General features: G+C 31.9%; 1 protein-coding gene across 2 annotated transcripts in view; it reads right to left on the bottom strand.

Moving 5' to 3' along the window:
• Positions 1-3016: 3016 nt before the first annotated feature.
• Positions 3017-26773, bottom strand: part of LOC121122422 (NBAS subunit of NRZ tethering complex) — a 71944-nt gene continuing 48187 nt past the window's right edge. Inside the window, exons 3-4 of one of the 2 annotated variants that reach the window (XM_040717401.2) lie at positions 16529-19583; positions 3017-3343 (exon numbers count right to left, since the gene is read on the bottom strand). In XM_040717401.2, the coding sequence (XP_040573335.1) occupies positions 16530-19583 (3054 nt within the window). In that variant the 3' untranslated portion in view covers positions 3017-3343; position 16529. Of the gene's footprint in view, positions 3344-3889; positions 3974-16528; positions 19584-26773 lie in introns of those variants that run through there. The other variant, XM_040717402.2, reaches the window with a different exon arrangement.

Below are 26773 nucleotides of genomic sequence, written 5' to 3'. Positions count from 1 at the left end.
TGTGTTTTTTTAAACAAATCTTATATTTTTCTTCTTTTTTAACAGTATCTTTTTTTTTGTGAAGAGATTCTTAAGAAACTAAGCAAAGCAAAAAAAAAAAAAAAGTTTTTCCAAATAAAACATTTCGTTTGGAAAAAAATGAATACATTTTATTTTTATGTACACTAGACTGTTCCGTTTTTAAGTTAATATTTTCGTATCCCCCCCCCCCCTATAAAAATACCTTTTCTGCCGAGAACAATAAAAAAAAAAACTTTGCTAAAGTTGTAGGCTTTAATTTGAAAAACAGGACTCCATTTATTTATTCAAACATACAAAGCTTCAAATTTAACTCTAGTTGAAGTGATGGCTGCTCAACAGAAAGAGGGAACATTATTTTTGATAGAACAGAAAAACAGTAAATCTAGTGATGAAAATCAGATGCCTTTTTTTGGAGTTGACAAACACAAGAGTGAATTTTCTTTTTTTAAGCTGTTGTCATTATTATTCAATTTGTAAGTCGGTAACTTCCTTTTCTACGGCATTCAAAACCTATGTATGATCAGAAAAAACAGAGAGTAATCTTAAAAATTGCAAGTCCTTGTTGGACTCAGAGTAGAATTGAGGATCGACAAGGGAGTAATTCGTACCTATATCCAAGCCTTCTCTCCTTGTCAGAGTTGCTTGTAGCCAATCCAATGACACGACATGAGAGCTAAGCTGCTCTCCTTTAAACCATTCATCAAATTAGGATTAACATCATTGCTTACACCTCTTAAATGATTAAAAACAAAAGTGTTTTTGTCTCATAAACTGAATACGAAAGTTGTACAATGCATTATTTTTACTCATCATGAAATGGACGCAATATAAAGCAAAATACTATAGCGTAGCACGTCAACAATGGCATGAGAGGCCTTCATCTTGATCAGTCAGTTTTTTGAATGTCCTCAGGAGTAAATGTCATTCTTCAAGAGGAATAATGTACATTTTATATTCATAAGTGCTCATTGTTTTTCGTATATTAGAAGAGTCAGAGGTGATCAGGTGTTTGTACAAATAACAAAATAAAACCTTCATAGACTGCATACTTCCCCTCCCCTCCATTCAATAAATATGTATGTAAACTAATTCAATAAGATTGACATTTTTCATTATCATAATTTACCTTTACCAATTTGAAACATCAAATTGTGACGACAAATATATAATTATTAACTGTCATGAAACAGTCGAAACGAAGCCGTTTGTAAGTACGAGTATACTTACAACGTGTCGTTAGATGTAAATCATATATCATAATATGTATATACATATATATAAATAGAGGAACTGCTAGCTCATAACTAAAAATATATCTGTAAATATCACACAACACGTCTGTTTCCGTCCTCCCTTAGTTATTCAAATAAATACTTAAATACACAATTTTGTAACCTCTAATTTTCATTTTTATTTAAAAAAAAGATATAAATTATATGTACACTTACATATAATATAACCTATTTTAGAGTTAATATTACTGCTACTAGAACGAGTAATGATACGTTCTTTTTATTTCCTACTCATAAATATAATGTAACAATTATTTTATCTTTTATCAACAAAGTTGACAGGTTTGCAAATCCTGTAGCAATTAGGTTTGAATTAATTAAAGGATGGAAGGGAAAACTTCAAATTATATTAATATATTATTGCATCTCAAAGTCCCAATCTTTACTATTATTATGGATATCGATATATTATTATTAATAATATGGGATTTGAAATTTAGAAGGATCTGCCATTATGATTATTGGCGACAAGTCTGGCTGTCTCCTTCCTAGAAAAGAAAGGAGATAGCCATATCTGCCGTTACAGAATGATAAAGAGAAGGAAAGAGACAAGCCAGGGCGAACGACGTTGGAGAAGAAGAAAAAGGAAAAAGAAGAATCATATATACCGTGTGCTACTGGAGTAACTAACTTAGTACGTTCAGAGAAGATGGATCCTTCTTTTTCTATATTATATCATGTATGTCGATCTATTCTAAATATGTAAACATATCATATATAAGATGGGCATTTTAAATCCAGAGCAAGGTTAGATCTCAATGTTTTGTCAACCCTGAGGTTTATGAAAGTGTTTTCATCAGATTTAATTGACAAAACTTTATAAGAAAAAATACAAAATCCTTGAGATGTCCTTGAATACGAACGCCGTGCTGACATTATTTTGTGCCGGGCGCAAGCTCAACTACGGAATAACTACATCGATAATTAAGCTGGATATCTTCTATTGATGCTAACAGTGTATTCGGTGTCATGCTATAATTTTAAATTCGTACAGTTTGTCAAAATCATGTAATTTGAACCGTATTTCCACAGCGGAAAAACAGTATTTTTAAGAATTTTATGTTTTGGGCAAAGAAAATTGGCCTCCTAGCCAATTGGATTTGATGTTTGGGGGTTCTTGGAGGGATTCCAATAAACGTGCACTGTCTACTTCTTGCAGGCTTCCATTCTCGAGGCAGTTCCTCATCGAAGGATGGGCCAGGTTGAAGTTGGAAGTGATTGGTTTGAGTGATTTACTTCACTATGGACCTCCTATATGCTAAAGATTAGTGGATACCTAAATTAATTGTAGACACTGAAATTGTAATTTACATTCACTGGATTTAAAATCGCCACCCTGTATATATCTATATATTGGAAGTCAACTCGAAGATACCTACTAGACCTAAAATCTCTGCTCTTAATTAAAAAAACCCAACTTATATAATATATATTATTTGATATGTCAATTGAAAGATGAAGAGTTAAGTGGTGAATCCACGATTGGATTGAGTTGATAATAAAAGTAGCTATATAATAATAATAATAATATCCAATGATATAACAAGTACCACTACTCAAAAGGCACTGTCCATTATATTTTTTGTAAATCAATCAAGAAGATTACCTAAAAACACGTTTGTGCCCAACTCTGATATTAAGACAATTTTTTCTACATATGAAAGTATGAAATATATATTACTGAAACAAAGTCGATTGCAAAATTATGATAAGGAGAAATGCTTATATTTTTATTAATAATAATAATAATCTATATGAAAGTACACATTAACAAAATAAAATAATAAATATTTATTGGAATGGTATAACAGCTTTGGAATATCTTCAATTTTCATAGGGTAAAGAGTAGGCTCATTATAAAGTTTTGTTCATTAAGATGATCCATTCAGAGAAGTATTAGAAATACAATATGTAGATATTTATTAAGTAAATACTTTTACGGAATAAATATAACATATTATATATTGTAATAATTCCTTGTTTTTCATAATAAAAAATAAAACTTTCCACTTTCAAAACTTTCATTGAGGCTAAAAAATAAATAAGAAAGAAAAAAAATTAGTTTGATCAATGTTCAATATTGATATATATATAATATATAAGAATGTTATACTTTTAACTAAATGGATTATTCGAAAAATAATATAAATATATATTTTTTTTTCATACGGAAGAAGTTATTCCTTCTAACAATCTCCCCCTAAGCTGCTGTAAATATCCAACATCTATATGTACTAAGGGGTTGGTAGACACAATAAACTGTGGCTAGTAAAAACCAGTCAGGCTTTTGAAGGGTGCCTTGTAACTAGCCCGTTTGCCTACGTAATGCCGTACCTTCAATACCGCATATTCATAGGCAATTTTGTGTGTTCTAATCAAAAAGTATTACCTACATATTGTTAACGTCTCGTACGTAAAATAAACATTGAAAAAAAAGGCGCCCCATAATTTTACCTACGAACATTTTCCCTTAAAGCCATTTTGCCACAAGGATATTTCGCCTTAAAAAAATAAATAAATGAAGTTTAAACATGGCTATTGTTTATTCTTGGTTGAAATTAATGTTGCCTTTGAACTTTTAAATGGTTCGAATTTATAAAATAGTGAGATTTTCTTGCTGTATGCATTTAAATTTGTTAGGCATGACTCCATCATTTTTCCTACACATAAAAATCCTTTTAATACGTTTTATATTAATACACATAACATTTTTTGATTAAAAAACTCCAAGGGAATATCAATTTCAACCAATAATAAACAATATTGACGTATAAATCTCATTTATTTAAGTATAAAGGCAAAATTTCCTTGAGTCAAAATAATTTAAGGAAAAATTACCTAGCGCTGAAAACAAATATAATGGGTGATTTGTAAGCTAAATATATATTTTTAAAGAATAAATTTTGCAATATCTCCCTTACCGTGCAGTTTAGAAATGGTTTTTTAAAATAAAACTGACATTTCTAAGCTTTGAACACTCTGTAAATTTCAATTTCAGACACAATCGATCGATTGAACATATTCCATAAGGTACTTTGTGCCCTTCTTTCTGATAGTACAAAACTGTATTCTATAGAGGTTTCCTTTTGAATCTAAGCCAAGCATTTATACCAAGTACCTAGTTTATATTTTGTGAAAGTCTAGGCTATTGTATTTTTCAAAGATCTAGTAAAAAAAATTATTGACTAGCCCTGTGGGCTAGTCAATAATTTTATGGACAATGAAAGCCTGTATGAACTACTTCAAAATATGAGTGACAGAGTTTTATATCTAACTAATATATTAGCATACATTATTTAAAAAAACACAACCTTGCGGATTATGTTTAAACATCTGTTCTAATAGCAGAGTGCCCCTTGAATGAATGATATTTTTTAAACCAAGGCATAAAAATGAATATTTAAAGTAGCGCAGTAAGTTTGTTGACTTATTTGGCTAACGTCCAGATGATTTCGGGTTTTTTAAAGGTTTCTTTTTGCAGCAGTTGCGTGTTACAATAAAGCTAACGAGGACTCCCCTCCTGTTCATGGACATGAAATATTAAAAGGTTATACAAATACCAAATATTACAATAAACGAAAATAAACACAAGAACCGAGACCGATAAGCAATATATTGCGCCCTTGGTTAGACTTGGCTGCTTTTGGTTCGAGAACCGAAACTGCTTGAATCGTTAAAACTGCTAAACGGATAAAAGCACAAGTATAAAGTAGCGTGTGGGCTCATGAAAGACGGTGAGTAGAAATAAGCGTTTCCTAGGGAGTAAAAAAATAAAAACCAAAATTATCATGGTAACCCTGACAATTTGAAGAAGTTTGGGAGGAAACCTGTCATGATATTTCATTAAATTAGCTGCGAGCAGCTACGAGATGAATGAAATAAACGCAAACCACACTCCATATCTAGCAAGGATATGGGTAAGAATTGCAGCAATATCGATCCTCAATTCTACTTTGAGTCCAACAAGGACTTACAATTATAACTCCACAATCCTATGTTACTCTTCGTGATTTACGCACCAGTGATTATTTTATACTTATTTTTCTCTCTTTAAAAATAAAAGAATAATGACGAAAACTTTGAAAAAAAAAACCTTTTTCAGGTGTCAAATACAAAAATAGGGCCATCTTCAAATTTAATATTTTTTTACTTCTGGCTATAACTGTAAGTCTTGTTGGACTGGAAGTAGAATTGAGAATCGACATTATTATATAAGGACTGGGATTTGTATTTATTTGCTTTTTATCACAACAGCTTGCAGTTGATCTAATAAAACGTCACTCCTAAGCTGTTCTCCTCCAGAACATTCTTTAAATAGTCAGGATTACCAAGTTCATTTCCGTTTTTATTTTATATTTCTACATAATGGGAGGACATATTTTATACGCCATAGCCTTTTACCAATACATGATACTTTTTTCAATAATGTTACGAGTCTCAAAGCCATACACCAAGTGACTAAACAAATACCACGTGATATATATTTGTACAAACTAGTAGCTCTATCTGGATTTTTTGTCCACTAGGGGGCGTTCAATCACCTTTAATATTACACTATAACTATCTAAACATGAAATTTTCCTTTTAACAAGGTGAATTTAGGAAAGGGAAGAACATGTTGTATACAACATCAGGGGAAATGACAGAAAATTATGAAATGACGTCAGTTGTGGGATCATAAAAAGCCACATCTTCAAGGGCGTTCACAGGGAGTAGTTTGGGGTGGCTGTAGTCTTTCCCGCAAAAAAAAATTAATTTTTGTAAGTAGCTGTGGATTTTAAAAACCCTATTCGAAAAATTTAATTTTGGAATCTTTTTTCCAATTTTTTTATTTTGTGTAGCTATAGATTTTTGTAATTGAATATTGGAAATTTAAAAAAAAAAAACTAATTATTTCTTAGCAGCCGTGGATTTTTGAAATCTATTTCCAAAAAAATAATTTTTTTTTTCAATAGCTGTGGATTTTGAATTTTTTCCAAAAAATTAATTTTCAGTGAATATCTAGAGAATATTGAAGTAAAAAAAAAAATGATTATTTGCAATTTTTTTCAAAAAATTTTAACATTTGTAATTTTTTTTCGAAAAAATTTAATTCTTAAAATCATGTCCGCCCCCGAAATATAATCCTCCTGTCGCCCCTGATATTACGTGTGAGAAAATATATCCATACGACAGAAATCTACTCAAGCTAACAGTTGCGTTTCGCCTCTTTGTTTTAATACTTCAATAAGTCTTAAATAATAATCACTAAAAATACAGAAGCTGTTATTATTTTAATACGTGGGTGTTGTTAGAGGGGGTAGGGGGACAAGCCCCAAGTTTAAAAATACAAACTACGCAGAAGTTTTGCTGTCTGATATTATTGTAGTTTTACTACTTTAATCCATTTTTGCACATTACACGACAGAAACAAATTAAGAAGTAATTTGCACATAATATGTGTATTTTTAAAATTGTAATATCCATGATTGTGAACGAAACACAAAATTGAACGACGTTCCATTGAACATTCAATCAACGGAATGGAGTTTTTATAATTATTTTTGAACGCTGTACGCGTAGAATGAGTTTTTAGCGTTCTGTTCCAATATTAATCAGAAAAAATTCAAGTAATCCAAGTTTATATTTTTAAAAATATGATTTCAGGGGCTGGTAAAGCAAAGACAAACACTTGGAAGACCGTTTTTGTGGCCCTCTTATTCCACCATAGTCTCGAGCCTGAAGGCTGCACACACTTGACGACGCAGGACCTACTTTCGACTTAGCCCCAGATACCATAGTCGAGAAGATTCATGTGAGGTGAGGAGGGAGTCCACAAATGGTGTTTCCAGAAATTAGGAAAAACTCTCTATGGGGCAAATGCTGAATGGTCCTAGTTTTGTGCCCCAGGGCTGCTAGGACACATAATTTTCCTCTCGGTAGTTTGACTTAACCCAGGGCAAGAGTACCTCTTTGAGGACGTCCTAGTGCTCCTTGGCCCAATTTCAGGCCTTTTGGGAACCAATTCGAGGCATCCTCAACGTTTGATGTACGATTTCCAGCAAAATCCTGGAGGCTGACAACTTATCCTGCTTAACCGGGAGAACCTCATCAATCGAAAGATAATGTAGTGTTTGTTCTTGGAGTTTCTCGTAAGTCCATGGTCCAGTTGTTCTTGTCATAGTGCTGTGTCAAATCGGCTATACCTTGCCTTTTGACTTCCATCTCGACAATTAACTGCTAACTGCTGTGACACGCTTAAAACAATTGAACGTTTAACCAGGGTTGTCTATATCTGTAGAGAAGATACTCAAAATGAATGTAAATTGAGTAAAAAAGAGCTACTGAATAGTGTTGAATACTAATAATAATAGTCACAACAATTGAATCATCGATTCAGAGTTCATCCTCCTCCTCTTTAACTCTCCAAATACAATCATTATTATAATAATAATTACAGCCACAGCAGATAGACATTTGCTTAAATTATAATATACTTTTATATACCTCTATATTTTGTATGAATATATAAACTATATACATAAACATGACTCAACATTCCTCGTCAGGAACAATCATTTGTAGCATTCATCATAATATCAAGGAATGAATCCAAAAATATGACCTGCTACTTCATAGTTAAATATGTGCCTGTTAAACAAACCATAGTCAACGACTTCTTCTTCTTCCATATTGTGAGGAGTGAGAGAAATCAGATAATGACTAAAATTATACAGCGAGAAAATAGTGGGTTGTCAAAAGCACATTTGTAAGTAGTAACCAACTACATAATATGTTCCCATTTCCCCGGGATGTATCCGGGGTTTGCACTAAACGGAAATTCCAAGGAAACCCGGATTTTAATTATTTTTTAATTCCACAACAAAGTTGAACGGAGGTTGCCTTTGTTTGTCTGTTTGTTAGTTATCAGGATTACAGCAAAAGTTACACAACGCTTTTGATCTATCTAAGGGTCATTCCACCTCAGTTCACCCAAGGGTTGTAACCTTGCCATCTCCGATTTTAATGAAACTTGGCACTATTGATGTCTGTGGATAGAAACTCACTCCTGTGAAATCTTTTGACTTTTTCGACAAATTTGACCTGGACCACAACTTTTAAAATCCCATATCTCCACAACCACTTGACCAATATCGACGTATGAACTATCATTGAAAAGGTAATAAGCCCAAAAAACCAATTCCCCCTATCATTTTTAGACCTTCTGGCCTTGCATGGAAACTAATCTTCGTACTGTTAACTATAACATTTCAAAAAATTGGAGGGCATTATTTTTTGTTCTCGTGTTATTTAGAGTTGAAGTTCAAATTTTATAACGTATATTACTATCAATTGAGAAAATATGTATTAATTTAGAACACATTGAGATACTGATTTGAGGCGGAGGTTTTGGCATACACCGAGTGTTTAATATAAGTTCCATTTAATTATTGAAAACCCAACTGAAATTAGCTTGTTCATCACTAACTATTTAATTCTGTGTTGTTTTTTTTTTTTTGCGGTTTGGATCGGAGAATGTAATTGTTGACTCAACAAAACAGCACTTGGAATTTTAGAGGTGATGGTGAAAAAGAGAATTTATAATAGTAAATGTATATGCAATACTGTTTTAAAATGGATTATTTCTTTTTCAAATATAAAAAAACATACTTCAATTTCATAGTACATAGATATAATTTACTATCAGGATCCCGTAACTCAAGAAGATATTTCCAGGGATCCCGCTCAAAATCCAATTTCCCGGAGATGAACAACTCTAGTAGGTACAATATTGTATATATATATATACACATAAGAGGAGATAAAGTTTTCTGGATATTCTCTTAAGATTCACCACCACAAAATGCTAATTCATGGTTCCTTATAAATACTTCCTCTCTTTCTCTGTAAAACAACTTGGTTGATGAGTGGATATGAGATATAATTACAACAATTCTACTGAGAGTCTTAGCTGCTTATGTGCAAACTAGTGTTGAATTTGCGTATTATTTGAAATCTACTCCATATCGACTCTACTAAAAATAACTCCCACTAGCCCAAAAAATGTATTTGGAAAACTGAAACTAAATCTCCCGGTTGTTTCTACATTTTTTATTGATAAATACCTTATAAATGATGAATTATTTATCCATTCCAGCACCTTTGGCGCCGAACAAGAGGATCTCTTCCGCTGCTTCTTGGAATTGATAAAAAAAAAGAAGAACAATAATTGGTAGTGATTATGTGACTGAGATGTTTATAAAAAATCATTGTAATCTAAATTAGCGTAATTTTTACTTTGTTTTGTTGTATTATATATAGGATGCAACGACATCCGACCCTTCAAATTTCCGGATTTTTACGGCATATATGATAACAAAATTGCACAGTGTTTTTTTGTTTTTTTTGTGGTGGAATTTATACATTAACATTTCGCTTAGTAGCCAAAACACCGCCATACAGTCAATTACAAAAGGTTTCAAGCCTATTAATTTTTCAGAAGGAGAAGATAAATGTGTTGTTGTAATGATTTTCCTGAACAAAATATCTAGATGCTGAGATATCAAAGATGACAACAAAAGAGATGCAGAGTTGAGGAGGGCTCTGATGGAGACGAGGGACCCCAGAAGCAATGCTACAACTGAGTGTTCAAGCATATTTAGCCTCCTACCTTTCCCCGACCTGAATGTTATTGATTATTTTTTCTGTAGCTGTCCTGAGCCAAAGATCAACAGAGGACAAAGACCATCAAGAAAACCCAGAATATGGATTAGGCTTTAGTTTCCAGGGCCTGCAGGACCCGAATCAAGGCTGTTATTAAGGCCAAAGAAGGGTACGTTGCGTGAGGTATATTCACAATGATTGGCTCTCCCGCTTAGTTTTTGTTTTTTAACAAATCATAAAAAAGTGATCGTTGCATGTGAAGCTGATTGAGCAAAAGTCCAGGAATTCCTTGTTATGTCCAGTAGGGAAAACTGTTTAAAATAATTTTCTATTATGCGCATAACCTTTTTCTAGAGTTACCTATAGTACTTGACTAATCATGATGGACCACCTGCCATATTGAAGTGGTCTAACTGATGTCTGCTTTTTTCCATGCTCAAAAACTACATACTCAAAAATTCAAACTCGAATTCAACACTAATGCTAACGGTGAATCAATGCAATCTGAGCAATAATAATAACAACAAAATAATAGACAAAAACAGAGTAAGAAACAAAGAAATGATTTTTTTTGGGGGCACCAATTTACTCATCAAATGCACGTAAATGAGCCTTGAAGATATATGTATGTGTGTATAATTTTTCTTTCTTTCCTTCTTACTTTCGTTGGTTGTTTCGTTTGCTCTAACATTTTATTTTAAATGAATTATTAATGAGTTTGGGATAATTACTCTTTAGGAGCGAGCAAGCAAGACAGCAAAGCAGCGATAAGAAGGAGAGCAAGTAAACATGAGTATTCCCAATATTATAATTATATAATAATAATAACAGGGGGAAAGGAAGAACAATTGCTGGTCATCATGATCAGTACTAACTTGCAACATCATCCTCATCATTGCAAGTTCTTTGATCCTTTCAAACTATTGACTTTATTGTCAGCTATGTCAAGACCGTACGCAGGATTATATATATATTATTATCATTACTATTATTATTTTTTTTTTTTGAAATTTGAAATATAAATTTTTTTTGAAATTTTTTTTCAAAAATCCACAGATCTTCAAAAAGATTAATTTTTGGAATTAAAATAAATTTCAAATATGATTTTTTTTTGTAATTAAAATGAATTTAAAGTATTAAATTTTTTTTATGAAAAAAATTTAAAAATCCACAGTTCTTTACAAAAAATTAAATTTTTTGAATTAGACTGAATTTCAAATATATATATATATTTTTTTTTGAATGAAACTGAATTTCAAGTATAAATTTTTTTTTGGAAAAAAAATCTCCTAATCCAGAGATTTTCACAAAAAAATTAATTTTTTGGTAATTTTTGTTGAAAAATTAATTAAATTTTAAATATGAAATGATTTGAAACAAAATAAAAAATAAAACTTTGAAAAAAAAATTAAAAAATGCACAGATCTTCAGAAAAAAAAGTTTAACTATTAAATTTCAAATATTAAATTTTTTGAAATTTTTTTTTTCAAATAATAATTAAAAAAAAAAATCATGTAATAAATTTTCTTGTAAAAAAAAATCTTTCATTTTGGGATGCTACAGCCCCTCTAGCCCACCCCCTACGGACAGTCCTGTAGGTGTGTATTGTCAGGATACCCAATTTTTTGTACCGGCCTGCTCCTTAAAATTGCTATTTGTATTTCGATACTTTTTTATTAATAAAAATATTTCAAAAAAGGGCAATTCATAATTTGTGGTGCGTCTATACAATTATTGTTTTAGTTAAAGGTCAAGCATAGATAATAGCTAGTGATGTAAAAAAACAAAAAAACCCTGAAAATCAACATGGTAACCCTGACAATTTGAAGAATTTTTTGGAGGAGAGAAAGAATAATGCTCATGACGTTTCATTAGATAAGCTACAATCAGCTGTGACAAGATAGGAAGGAAAAAAGGATATAAACAAGGACATTTGCTAGTTTTACTCCAATGTCGATCCCCAATTCTACTTTGAGTCCAACAAGGACTTACAATTATAACTCTGCAAAAAATCCTCTGGGTTAAACTCCGTCGTTTATGAGCACATCCAAACGTTCAAACAGGTTTGGAATATAATTGAAACTATTTAGGAAATGAACTTCACTAGTCAGGAATTAAATAATAATGAAAACTGCTAAGGAAAAGAAAATTCATTCATTCACAAAACAACATGTATATACATTATGTCCACTCATTCACACACCCTCAATCACAAAATGACTAAGGATATGATACTTTTGTAGAGCGCGAGAAGAATACAAATGTAATGTTTCTCTACAAAAATCCCATTCCTAACAATAAAGGAAGTCAATACGTGAACACCACACACAAACAATTTTATAGAATTCAATGTAATAACCATTTTATTATTAAATTGATATGTTAGTGTCCTTTTTCTATAGAATATACTTAGTTTAAGGAAATTTGGGGGGGGCTACGTCACCGGCAGTTCAATAGTATTATCACGCAATGATGCAGCAAGTATCAGTTTTAATATCAATTTAGTTTTAATTGGGCGAGTTTCCCGGTACAACTATAGTACCGGAATACCGAGCAACATTAGTTTGTAGATATTATATCGATCTGTTTATACAAATTGTAATTTGAATAAACTGATTGTACAATTAATATCAATTTGTTTGTCTTCTAAAAGTATTGTAACATCAGTCATTTTAATTGCCAACTATTCATAGATGCTAAAGCATTGCATTGTGATCTATTCAAATGATGCATTTATTAAGTGTTTATAAATAACTAGCAGGAGTATCCACACTTATTGCACGAATTTATTAGAAGTCGACGAACAGACACATTTTATTACAATAATATAAATGATAACTCTACAACACAGGAGTTTTCTCCATTTTTCATGAATTCATTAACACTTCCAATACTAAGATAATCTCCCCTCAAGAATAAAACGGCGTTACTTCGCTACAACAAATATATCCTATGTATTTTGTTGTCAGCTGTCGATTCCCTCGTCTCGCTTGTACCCCATGGCTATTTCATAATTCATTCTTCTTGATAAATAAATAAATGTTTAAGTTATTCTATACTTATGCCCCGCTTCCAAAAGGACAGGAATGGGTAATCCCAATATATTTCAATTAATTTTAAACTATTTTATACCCACTACGATGAAAATTTATTTTACTATGCTATTGCAAAGAGTATCATTAAATATGATCACCTAAAAGAATAGTTTTAAAATCGGCCAACCAGTTAGCGAGATAGATTAGGAGCTTGAATTTGATGGTAGACTGAGTGTAAAACAAAGGAAATGCAATGAGTTTCAATGTTTTTATGTTAAATACAAATTATATTTGCATTTGGTTTGATTAAAATAATTCTTATGAATAAGTTTTTCTGAGTTGAATATGGAATTCTTGAAGAAATCCATTTTTTTTCTTCAAAAATTCCATGCAATCTTTCATCCTCAAATTGGATCCTACAGATATGTCTTTCCAAACATAAAAACATTAAAAATCATTGCATTCCCTTGGTTTTAGACTGATTATACCATCAAATTTAAGCTCCTCGTCCCAAAAAACATATAATTTGATACCAAAATCATATTTTTATCATAAGTATGACCTCTAAAATCAGTGACTAAACTTTTTCAATATGTGAGCGTCACCCAGTGGAAAAGATCTAAAAAACAAGACAACAATCATATCTCACTAACCGGTTGGCCAATTTTAAAATGATTTATTTGAAAGTGTAAGTTTAACTGCATAAATGCAATTTTTAAATGGGGTTTTCCACATAATTCAACCATGGGTATATTGCATATTTTGAAATATAATGGAAATACCTGAAACCAATTTTTTGTTGATCCCTCTTCGTTTTTATAATATATATATATTGACCAATTTATTATTTCAATGAAGAAATTTTGGCTATCATACACAAATGTATAAAGTTATTATTTTAATCAAATATTGCCACTCAATATTATAATAATGAATCGAATAAATACTATATGCCTGGATTTTATTTTTAAAAATGGCGAAGACATGAAATGGCAGTGTTAGTCTGCGAGCACATACGATGTAACTGGTAGTCAGTATGATACGACTTATTTGGCTAATTACCAGATGATTTCGGGCCTTTATGAATGTAAGAGCGTAATGCAATAAAGGTACGCCGTACCATACATACAGATAAACTTTTCTTTATTAATATAGATAGCCTTTGACCTTTATAATTGTCCACATAATTGATATGTACATATCAATTATGTTGTAATTTGTATTAAAACAGTAAAAAATTACACCATTAATGCTCCGACCATCACTGAAATATTCAATTATTGCAATATCCTTACCACAAACACTGTAAATTCTTCATATAAAGTAATTCATTCATTCCATTTTTTGGTTGCAACTAGTACAGTACATGTAATATGTATATTATAAAAAATATGTACGTATACTCTACGTTTCCTAAAACTTGTAATTGATTATAACGCACATAAATATGATTTCAAATAGCCATATGGTGACGAAAATATATTCATATTAAAAGAAGAGAGAAAGAGAAGATTCTCGAAGGTAATAATGGAAAGTAGAATGAATTTTTCTAGACGCAGTTCATAGACCTCTTAAGAGAATAATTTTATTTATGTACAATGTTCATCCATCAATGCAGATTCATCAAATCATTCTCAGGTGCATCCGCAGTATTATATAAATACATATATATATTTTTTTTTTTTTTTTTGGGGGAGGGGCTTCTTTCTTAAATAAATAAAAAAAAATCGAAAAATTATGTTATTGAAAAAAAATTACATATATTATTTTTTTTTTGAAAAAATTTCAGAAATCCATAGCTTATTCAAAAAATATTGAAAAAACCATAGCTATTAAACACAAGTTGAATTTTTTGGAAAAAAATTCAAAAATTAAATTTTAATAAAAAAATTTCAAATAATATATTTTTTCGAGAAACAATTCGGATATCTATAGGTATTCTGAGAAAGTTAAACTTTTTGGGAAAAAATTGAAAAAACCATAGCTATTAACAATTTTTTTATTTTTTGTAAAAAAAATTCAAAAATTAAATTTAAATTATGACATTTTTGAAAAAAAAATTCAAATATTAAATTTTTTGATTGAAAATATGAGAAAATCAATAGCTTTTGATATTGATTTTTTAGAAAAAAATTTAGAAAATTTTTTTATCTGGGAAAAAAAAAAAAATATTTCATTTGGAATTTTTTTTTGAAAAACTTTATTGAAAATATTATTTTTTTTCATCAAATCTGATTTTTTTTTTAGAAAAATGCATAAATTCCTCAATTTTGGGAGCTACAGCCCCTCCAATCCGTGCCCTGCGGACGCCCTTGATTGCATATCGGAACGTTGCTACTTGCTAGCAAACTACTACACACTTAAATGTTAACAACGACGATTCCTTTTGAACAATCACTAAAAACACCAACATTACTCCAAATAATATATGTAAAATATTATAGTCTCAATAAAACAACTAGTTTTAATGTCAAAATGTCAAATTAATGACAGATTAATAATGTATAGCGTATACATAAATAATAAACATTTGTTTAAAAAAAAAAAAGAAAAAAAAAACAACAAAAAAACCCTTTTCAATCAAACACCTTCTTAATTAATATTTTGCTTCGCTCTCTAAGGTGACATTAGTCATGATACACGTACGTTAATAGATAAATAGATTCAGCCCCGTGAGGCTACGGGTATGTGTATTAAGGGGTTGCTACATCCTTCTTTAAAAAAATCTATTTGTAAAATTCGTCAAAAAGTCAACGTTTTTTTCAAATTGCTACAGTGATAATTTTACTTGTTGTCAAAAAAAGAATACCAAACATTTGTCAAAAAACCATTCCCATATATGGAACCTTTTGATCTGACGTCACAATTTTGATGTCGTCAATTTTTGGGTCAAAACAACCAAGTTTTATAACAATGAAACCCTTTTTTCATAAATAGTAAGCGAAATAGTGAACTTTTTGACGTCAAAAGAAGTATGCACCAATAGAAGGACTTAAGCCTTACTGTATATTATAATTTATACCTTTATTGCCTAGATTTATTATATATATATGATCCTAAAATGTATTGCAAATTAGTTATAGCATCGTTATATAGTCTCATCTCCGTATTGTAGATACAAATTAATTAATATGATGGAAAAAATAAGATATTTTTGTCTAATTAACCTACTTTTCTTTTCCCGAATCGATAAAAAACAAAAACTACAAATCTAGCCATTATTAGGGATTTTCAGTATATATTACTTTGATTTAATACAAGTAAAACTGTTTATGAAAGAGATCAAGTAGTATTCAATGCAAGTGTTTTTTAGTCTTTTTCTTATTTTTAAAGCCATTTGATGAAGTTTCATCAAGATTTATAGGAAACTTGCCCATTTTATGTTGTAAATATATCATCTTTGAGCCCCCCCCCAAAATGGCGTCTCAATTATGATGCAATTTAAGAAGTAAGTTAAAATGCTCTACACTAAGAATTATAACTACATTATTGAAATTACATCAGATCAAATTTAATAAAACCCAAAAAATCACTTACTTCAAGACGGGACTCGATGATGATATTGCATCCATAATGAAAAAGGGATTGGATAGTCAGAGTCCCAATGCGATGAAGGATCACTAGTAGAAAATGTCAAAGGATATTTAGTTTCCAACCCTTGAACCGTGTCTTTCATCTCCTTATTCGTGGCTGAGCAATGTTTTAAAATATCAAACGCAAATTTAAATTCTTTGTTTTCGTAACAGATGGCTAAAATTTCTTTTATATTGCTTAGGTGATGAAGGGAAAATTTATGGAGGTCCTGACTAAAGCTCTGTCCTATTTTCTGCTTGGATATAAATTTAAGAATGTCCGATTTGATCTCAATATATTCCGTTTCCTGTTCCTCCCAAAAAGTGACAAGCTCAAGGATGGCAGATACATTATGAGGGGGTGTCAAATTTGCTTCAGTCATCATTTTGTGAAGGAAGTCTGCTTTATTATTCAAATTAGGAAGAAGGTTCTCTACATTGCTAAATTTGTTTGCTAAAATCAAACGTGATTTGTGTAGAGAAACTGCATCTAATGCATTTTGGTCATCAGATTTGTTGCGGACAAAATTAATGACGACGTCTTTAATGTCCAAACACTGATTATGATGCTCTTCCTTCATACACCAGTCAATGAGGAATCTATGGATCTTTTCTATTTCATCTTCGTCATTAATTAAATCATAATCCGTTAAAATGGACTCGAGGGTACTTATCTTTGGACTCTCAGACCCTAGAAAATCCCTTACTATTTGAATAAAAATCTCATCTTTTTTATATGAAGTGAGTTTTTCAAGAATGGGAATTAATTCCTTGAATGAATCTTTTCCTTCAATGACTCGCTGAGTAATCAATTGTTTAATTTCCTCTTGGTCACCAAGTGTACCTCCCAAATCAAATAAAAACTCAGGAGAATAATGAATCTCCTCATCCAATTCCCTTAAATTAGTATTATGCTGAATCCACACATCCATCTCAGAATTTAACTCTTTCTCCACCACAAAGTTCTCCTTTAAATGCATCAAAAAAACTTCTCTATCCCTAAAATCTAAAGAAATATTCCGACTCTTAAAACTGACAGTTATAACAAATTCTTTCAATTGTTGTATGCTCATTTTTTTAAAGTACTCTTCACATTGTTCAAATATTTGCTCTATGGATAACCCCTTACTCATTCTTCCACTTTCAAAGTACCTCTCACATAGACTCTGATAAATAAGACCCGTATTCGCATTAGGATTGATCTTGTTGAGAACCTCAGTTAGTGAAATGATTTTTTCTAAGCTGGAGGACTCTATTATGGATTTGATAGTCTTTGAAAATGCATCTGAATCACCTAGGACTTCTTTCAAGTCCATTTGAAAGGATGAAGTGCAAAGAGCCTTGGACTTCATTATGAGTTTCTTATACTGCTTCAGCTCAGACTCGGATATCAATTCAAAGGAGAGCAGAAATCTAAAGTACATCAACATTGATTCATAGTCCTTTCCATCCAATGACTGATAAATGTATTTCTTTAAATTTTGTAAGAGTTTATGTGGATTCTCTTTTAAAATTTGAGAGACTCTAAGATTATTGCTTAAAATTTCAAACACTTTAGAGGGACTCTCGTCAAAGACGCAACGAAGAAAATTAAAACAAATTTCCCATTTGTCTATGTCTTCATTTTGAAGTGCATATTTCATGGCGAGATTAAAACTATGAACATCACTAGACATGGAGAGGCCCATGATTGTATCTAATTTGTACGTTTCATCATTGACAAATCTAACGACATCAATATTGGCATCAACATCGTACAAACGCCGTGCCTCAATATAATTGTTGAATTTGGACATGACTGCTTCAATAGGATGATCCTTTACTGTCCTTGATTCTTCGATAGCAGCAGAAATAAGGATTTTCGGAGGAACAAACAGAACATCTTGTCTGAGTGACGAGGAAAAGGCTTGAATAGATGCAACATAGGCCTTGATAAAAAGATAATTTTTTCCATCTTTATCTTCGTTCCAGTGGGTATCCCCCATCACGGATGACATGAGAGAAATAGCTCCAAGTATGTCATAGCCCATAAGATTATTAATCCAGGAATGGATTGAACTTTTGTGAATGGGACCCTTTTTCAAGGACCAGGGCTCTGTTTGATTGCCTAAACTAGGAGCATTGTCATAAAATGGATGAAATACAAAATTTTGAAATTTTAAATGAGAGGACTCCTCAGGGATGAACGAATCTTTGAATTGCCGCTCGGAACACTCTTCCAGTTCGTCTAAGAGACTAAGAACATGAAGAGGCTCACCAAATTGTAGGCAAAAGTTGTTTAAAAGTTGACGATCCTCAATAGATAAATGAGGAGCGCATTGAAGGATATCAAAACAAAGTTTTGCAGCTGGTTCATAGGAATATTGAATCATATTTTTGACCATGACGAGTGCACGACGAATATCCTCTGCCTCTAAAGAAGTCTCTGCAATCATCTCCTCCGTTTCCCTCAAGAAGCGATCCTCTGAGCTGAGACATGAAGCTATTTGAAGGATATCACTGTGTTTCTTATAGTTGTTTTTATTCTTAGTGAGAATGTCCCTTATGATACACTTAGAATTCTCTGAATTATTGATGTAGGAGGGTGAAGCTTGAATGGAGAAATCATTTAAATGATATCCAACCCTAAGTACATTTCTCAAGTTTTTGACTTGTTTATCCTCTGGAGAAAGTTTTTTGAGACAGACCTCTGCCAGAGACACATTGTGATCCCCAATGAAATTTGACTCCTCCAAATAGTACTCGGCAGTTGAGAGTAGGATTTGCTTTTTTTGAACTAAGGTCAGATCCATTAAATCATAGTTTTTGAGAGCTTTGTGGTAGAAGCAAGACTCACACTTTTTCATGGTGAAGGCGGGAAAACATTCTAAACACTCCACAATTAGATGTACAATTTTATTATTTTCAGAGCGTAGCAATTGAGTCAGAGTGGATTTGAAATATTGGTTTAAATCAATTTGCAAATTACTTTTACAAATGGTGAATATGTCATCCAGGGCTTTGGATGCGAGCTCCGGGTTCTGAAAAAGAAAGAAAAAATATATATAGTAAGTTGAATATGTAAGTATTCAGCGTTTTAATTATGATAACTGTTTGATAAGATCATTTATTAGTGTATGCTATGAGGTATTATTACTGATATATCAGGGAGTATATATATGGCCCGTCAACAATAAAGCAATCTATAATAATTAAAAAAAAAAAAAAGTCCTGACTACATATTTCGTATGCTTCAATAAATAGTAATCGTCAATTTCCATGTAGAAATTATTCTAATTAATCCTTTACAGGTGCCAAAAATTGCACTTAAAAAGCAAGGATTCATAATAAGATCATTAGAAATTGATAGATTTTATTTGAAAGACCATATCCGGGCCAATTTATGTCTCATAAATCAAATAAAGACTTTAAACTATAGTTAACATACCTGACAAATCTCAACTCATTACATAAATATGAATACAAAGCATGTGATTCAACAATATATGTAAAGGAAATACATATATTGTCGTATGAGTTTATTGGACATTTATTATTTTCTTGTTTTTTTTTTCGCGATTGCTTTGGTAACAACTCATCACATACTTATAGGGACAGTTTGATGTACAAGAATAGCCACTAGGGCGCCCTCTATCCAATTAAAACCTGAAAGGATCTCATATTTTGAACTCAAAGAGGAAGGCTAATTTCTGTCGAAAAATTCAAATGAATCCATGCTATTACTTTTGTGTAATAAAAGCTTTGCTTTGAGCATGGATTTTTAACATTTCAAAACTTTTCCAGTCATAATTACCTCCGCCAACAAAGTTGACCAAAGGTTATGTTTTTGCCTGTTTGTTTGTAAGCAGCAGGATTACGGCAAAAGTTACAGATCGACTTTGATCTAACATTGTACGAAGATTATAGATGATCACAGTAAAAGGCCATTAAATTTTCAGAGGTCAAAGTAACGTAAAACGTAAAAATTGTATAATCGAACAACTTTGGAACAAATTTAAATACATGCATTACTCAATTTTCATTTTAGGCGGAGATTTTGCGTTCTATCGAGTGCGCATTCTAGTTATAGATAAAAATCCTATCGAGTCTTGCCGTGATAATAGCGCCGTTCATCTGCAGGCAAGTCGTGCCAGACGTTAAACAGCCCCTATATCACGTTGTACCTCGTTAACACAATGTATATTTTATACATTAAATTTGGATGTGAGCTGTGGATGTTTCTACTTCTTTTCTTTTAAACAATGTTCCAACCGTTGATTGGTTGAATTAGAATGAGCTCTTGCTAAGGTGCTATGATCAATTACCAACAACTAATTATGAAATAATAATTCCATAGATGGAAAGAATTGGCTAGCTAAGTACAGGGCGTTCAGATCAAATCGGGATTTGCGTGCACCGGCAATTTTTTATGATACAGCTGTATGATGGCGTCTTTTTTTTGCCGGCAGAAACTTTGCCATATCATCATACTTTAGTCGAGTTAAGGGTATCATGGGAACAGCTGCTCCATATATAAAAAAATATGTTGAATTGACAGAGGGGGAACAACATTGGGCCGTGTCGAAGATTTATGTCTACACAATCCAGAGTTCTCACATGTAACTGGGTCCCAATCCGGACCATGTATAAAATTAGTTGGACTCTTTTGGAGACTTATGATTCCAGATCCATAGCTGACTTCATTGGGAAGGAGATATGACCCTCAGAAGTCTGGACCTTAATTGAATAGTTAATTTTTTCTGGGGCTACATTGAATTTAAAACAAATCGAACATCTCATGCCGTTAATGACTCTCTGATTGGCTCCATCAGAGGAAATAATGACCAAAATACCAAGGACTTACTTCGTCAACACCTTTTCCTCCTTTCGGGCCCGGCTCCAGGAAATGGTAGATGCAAGAGGCAGATACAACAAATGAAATATTTTTCAACATTTATCTTAACTATTTCAGCCAATTATCAAGTAACTCATTCCAAAAAAGTGGACTCAGTGACAATTTAAATATTTTTGAAAAATGCGCGGATTTGATTTTAACACTGATTTTGAGGGTTTTTTTCTGTTTCTTATCGTATGCAAGGTTGCTATATACAATTCAGGAAACAAGGACGAATATATATGTTTATTAGATTATGTTAAGTTATTAAGCAATTCAAGTGGTATTGTTCTCGTTGGTGTGTTATTTACACATCATGTATGTATCTACTCCATAGATGCATACTCTATTTCCACACAAACAGAATCATTATCGTCTCTTCAAAAGACATGCATTTTCTTTAACGATTTACAAGTTCAATCTTATACAAATAATATGTACATATTTACATACAAATCGTTCGTCCCTTACTTAGTTTGAGAACTTTTCATTTTGTTTATTTATTTATGTATTTGTTTTCTTTATGATTTCATTATTGAAGAATAAACATCAGATACACAACCAAAAACTGTCATGTCCACATCATGTTCTCACAACAAAATTACTATTATTGTTCCTCTATTCATTTTAATTCTATTGTATTAACATAGAAATATGCAGAGGTGACCACTATTACTTATCTAGCATATCCCGTTGCTACAGTTATTGCATCACGCAACCTTTCATACAAAAAGAAACCCCGGGAAAACTACACTAGCCACTCGGTAGAGCAGGAAACCTCTACTTACAATCCATTTGAGTTATGTATCTCAATTTGTTCTAAAGGTATGGCCCATTATTATGGATTTATTACGTTTTGAATTACCTTGACCTTTGAGCTTGACCCCTCAAAATTTAATCCCCTCTTACTGTGACCATATATAATCTTCATACCACGTTTGATCAAGATCAATCTCTAACTTTTGCCGTAATCTTGGTGACCAACAAACATACAAAGGCAATATCAAAACCTCCGTTCAACTTCGTTGACGGGGGTAGAAATAGGCCCAAAATCACTTGGTTGCACTATGCCAATTCTTACCAACAATTGAACTATATGGACTATTTGATGTATAAGAATATACACTAGAGCGCCCTCTACCCAATTCAAACATCACAGAAGCTCAAATTTTAAAAACTAAGGGTAAGGTTAATAGAAATACAAGGTCAGACAATCATGTAATCGGGCATTCTAGAATTTTCAATCTGATATATTGTACCGACCACTGGGCAAGATGGGCTGATTTTGACAAAACACGCAACCCCTCATACTTTATGACGTCAATATTTAAACCGTGGTGGAAATTAAACATCAGTCCTACACGCGTTATTGTATAACCTTCTATTTATATTAACCTTGACTAAGAAGAAGTCAAATTTCTGAAAAAAATCAAATGACTGCATTGCATAATTTTCTTGTGTTATAAGCATCTCTTTGGAACTGAATTTTCACATTCCATAATGTTTCACGATACCAGCACCTTCCATCACCTAACAAGACTATTAAAACAGTATTATTATTCAATAATTTTTGACAACTGTTCACAGCTTAACAAACAAAAAAGCTAATTCTAATGCAACCAATCAACATTCAGAACACTGATTAGGGGAAAGAACCAGAAAAATAGACGCCTGATAACAAAATACACCATAGTGTTGGTCTTGTGTATCGATTTGGAAATCCTGGATCGGTGTGGGATCGTCATAATTTTAACTTTTTCGAATTTGAATTGCGCTCCATGATTCTAATTTTGGATTCACTCTTTTAAATATCGGTCCAAATCAGTATACAGAGGCGTCTGCACGCGGGGGTTGTATCTCTTAGTTTCAAGGTTTCAAGAAAAAAAAATTGAACAAAAATAGGGCTAAACGTTGTTTTTTTGAAAGATTTATTTTCTTTAGAAAATAAGATCATTCGGGGATATAATTTTTAATTTTTAAATTATTTTCCAAGAAAACAAAACAAATAACTAATATATAATTCCAGGGGACGGCCCTGGTATAGAAAAAATTCCCCTTGAAGAGCTAACAGAAAATAAAATCGCTCTAGATCGAGTCTCAAAAGATAGGAAGGAAGCCTTAATGATTTTGCTCAAAAATGAGCCTAGATTATCATGTCTGCATTCTTCGACGAGTAATAATCGACCATGTCTATCAACAAATTAGTATGATCAGACCCTTGGTAGCGTCACAAATTGCAAATAAAAGTAGTAAATCCATCGTCAAATTAAATGAAAAGGCTATATCGTAAGCATATGAAATCTCATCAATAAAATAAAGGCTCTACAGTATGGCGAATATTCTTGGGTATCTCAGCCATCTCAAAAAATTGAATACAAAGTCATTAATTGACCGAAATAATGAGGAACATTTCTCCTTGATATTTGTGCAAGATTGTTTTTATGTCAACTCGCCACATATTACAGAGTGAGGACTCAAAAATGATCACTTCTTGACTGAACCAAGAGTTCAGGTTGAGGGAACCACCAGGACCAAACATCCAGCTCAGGTTATGATCCTCAGTGTCGTGGCGTCTGATGGCAGAGAGATGCCTTCCTACTCCTTCAAAGCCAACGAGAAAGTCAACACAAACGTCTACTACAAGGTCATCAGATCCTGCCATGATCTGCAGGAAGAACATGAGTGCATTTTGTACAAGATAATTCAGGCCTTTGTTCTCACCCAATGTGAAACCCCTGGACTAGTGTGTCTTCGAGGGCAAGACGAACAAGACTTTTCCCCCAAATTTCGATGGCATGAAGGTCGTGATCACGGAGGAGTGGAACGAATTGTATGCAGAATTCATCAAGGCAACCCTTGCTTCTGTATGTCACCGTATTGAAGCCATCATTCAGATTAGAGGGGGACATATTGAATAAAAAGCGTAGGAAATGATTAAATCACCACAATTCTTATTTTTGAGTCCTCAACCCCGTACTTTTATTCAAAAGAGAACTAAGAAAAATGATTGTAAGCAAAGATTGTTTCAAAGAATAAGGGTCACTCAACCCATCCTTTCTATCTTTCTTCGTTCTTCTAACAAGTAAGTATAAGTAGATAATGATAGATTAGATACATAAAAAAATTCCTTTTACAAGTCATTTAAATTAACACAGATAGTTGTTTAAAATATACATATATTGGTGGTAGTTATTAGTTAAATAATAGGAGACGCGACCAACATCACATCACCTTTATGAGAGACGCCCCCCCCCACTCCACATCTTCTCCTCAAACAAATCATCATCATAAAAACTGAGCTGTGATAAAAAAAAAAGAGTTTAAATTTATTGTGTGAAAAAACTAACAGATCCATGATTTATGAAGTTCCTTTTTTCTTCTTCTTTTCGTTTTTTTTCTCTCTTTTTTTTCTTTACTAATTCAAAAAAACAAAAACAAATAAAAAAGAAGAATCAATGACTGACGACTTTTATGTCCATTTTCTTTTTTTGCTCAAAGGTATTATTACCATTTAAAATTATGAACTATGTTTGATAATTCTTATGCTTCTGTATTAAGCATGAAAGGACTAATATGTGGCCGTCAACACAAAATCCAGCTAGAATAACTATGGTCCATTTCTATCAACAAAGTTTGTTCTTTTGAGCCCTTCATTTGATTGGCAAATTGCTCTTGAAGTAGACAAAATGAGTCAAAATTAATTGACGGATATCTGGGTTAATATCAAACTAAGTCTGTAAACTATAGTGAACATTTTTGAGTAATTCAAACCATTCCAGAAATTTGAATACAATCCCTTTTATGTACTCAAATATTTCTATGAAATATTGTGTTATAACCAAATTGGAATTTTCTTGATTCTTGTTCAATATATACATTTTATATACAAGACCCCATATCTCCCTCAAATTCAGTCTTTTAAATCAAATAAAAACTCTATAGGTTAGGTAACATTATTGGGTATATCAACTCATTCCAGATATTTGTTTACAAAGCCCAAAAGTGATCTAAATATGCTAATGAAATATTAGGGGGTAATATTGGATTTTCCCCTTTTCTTGACTTTAGTAAAGTATTGTTTTTATACTGACGTGGCACATAGATACGTAAATAAATACATTATCATATGAAGGCAAAAAGCAAAAAGAAAAAGAAGTTTTCTTTGACTGTAGAAACATATTATTTGAAAATATAATATGCATTATTAAAAGACCGCAGGAAAATGTTTTTTTTTCTCTCTCTCTCTCTTTCTATTTCTTCTTCTTCAAGAAGAAAAAGAACGAGAAATTAAAGTGTTGCTGTATTACTCTTAAATTACTCCTTTATACATATATATATATTATATTTCTAAATAAAGAAAACGTCAAAAAAGTATATATGTATGTATACAGAAAAAATACAAAAAGTTGCATCCGCTGAGGATAACACAAATACATACATATGAACTTATACATATATATTATATATGTATAAGGCACCATAATATATAATATAATTGAAGAAATCTTGACATCGGGAGAAGTTCTTGTCGCTTCTTATTTTTTCACCGCGCGGTGAAAAAAGAAGCGGGTGAGAGCGGAAAGACTTGCAGAGTCGTTTATTGAAGAGCATATCTATACTTTACAGAAAGAGAGTAATAAATTATATTCATGTAGCATAAATGTATCCCACTAATACAACCTAGAACCCTGCACATCATTCAACCACCAAAAGACACTCTTAATTATCTCTTTAAGTCCTCCTTCCTTAATGAAGAGGATTTGGGAGTCCTGGAGATCAGGGATCGCTATTTTTACTATAACTTTGATAGTGAAAATTAATTATAGATTGCTCTGTTAATGAAATAAACTCATTATGTAAGAAAGTTGGGTCGAGATCGGACTTCAGGGCCGTTCGCAAGATTATATGTTGGTAGGCTTGGTTTTTGAAGTTTTTTTTTAAATTCCAATAATTAGGTTTGTTAAAAATTCATAGCTGTTCACCAAAGATTTCAAATATTAATTTTTTGGAAAAAACATTTCAAAAATTCCTTATTTTTCGGGGTAGGGGATACATCCCCTCCACCCTACCCCATCAGACGCCCCTGGTCTTGTATATAGTCAAGTTTCCTCACCACAAAGGAAAAACAGTTTTGGTGTACTCGGAAAATAACGCTGATTTGATCGTAAATTACCGGTTTCAAACAATAGATAAAACATGTATCTCAATTTCCAGGTGAACGATTTTAATCAACTTTCGAACTAACATTTCTATTTTGATGATTCAGGTTTTCAGATATGGATCTTTCTAAGAAAAATCAATACTTATGATTGAATTGGAATAAATAAAAAAATCGCT

This window comes from Lepeophtheirus salmonis, chromosome 8, assembly GCF_016086655.4.
Source record: "Lepeophtheirus salmonis chromosome 8, UVic_Lsal_1.4, whole genome shotgun sequence".
Lineage (NCBI taxonomy): Eukaryota > Metazoa > Arthropoda > Copepoda > Siphonostomatoida > Caligidae > Lepeophtheirus > Lepeophtheirus salmonis.
This window is presented reverse-complemented; position numbering and strand designations above follow the sequence as displayed.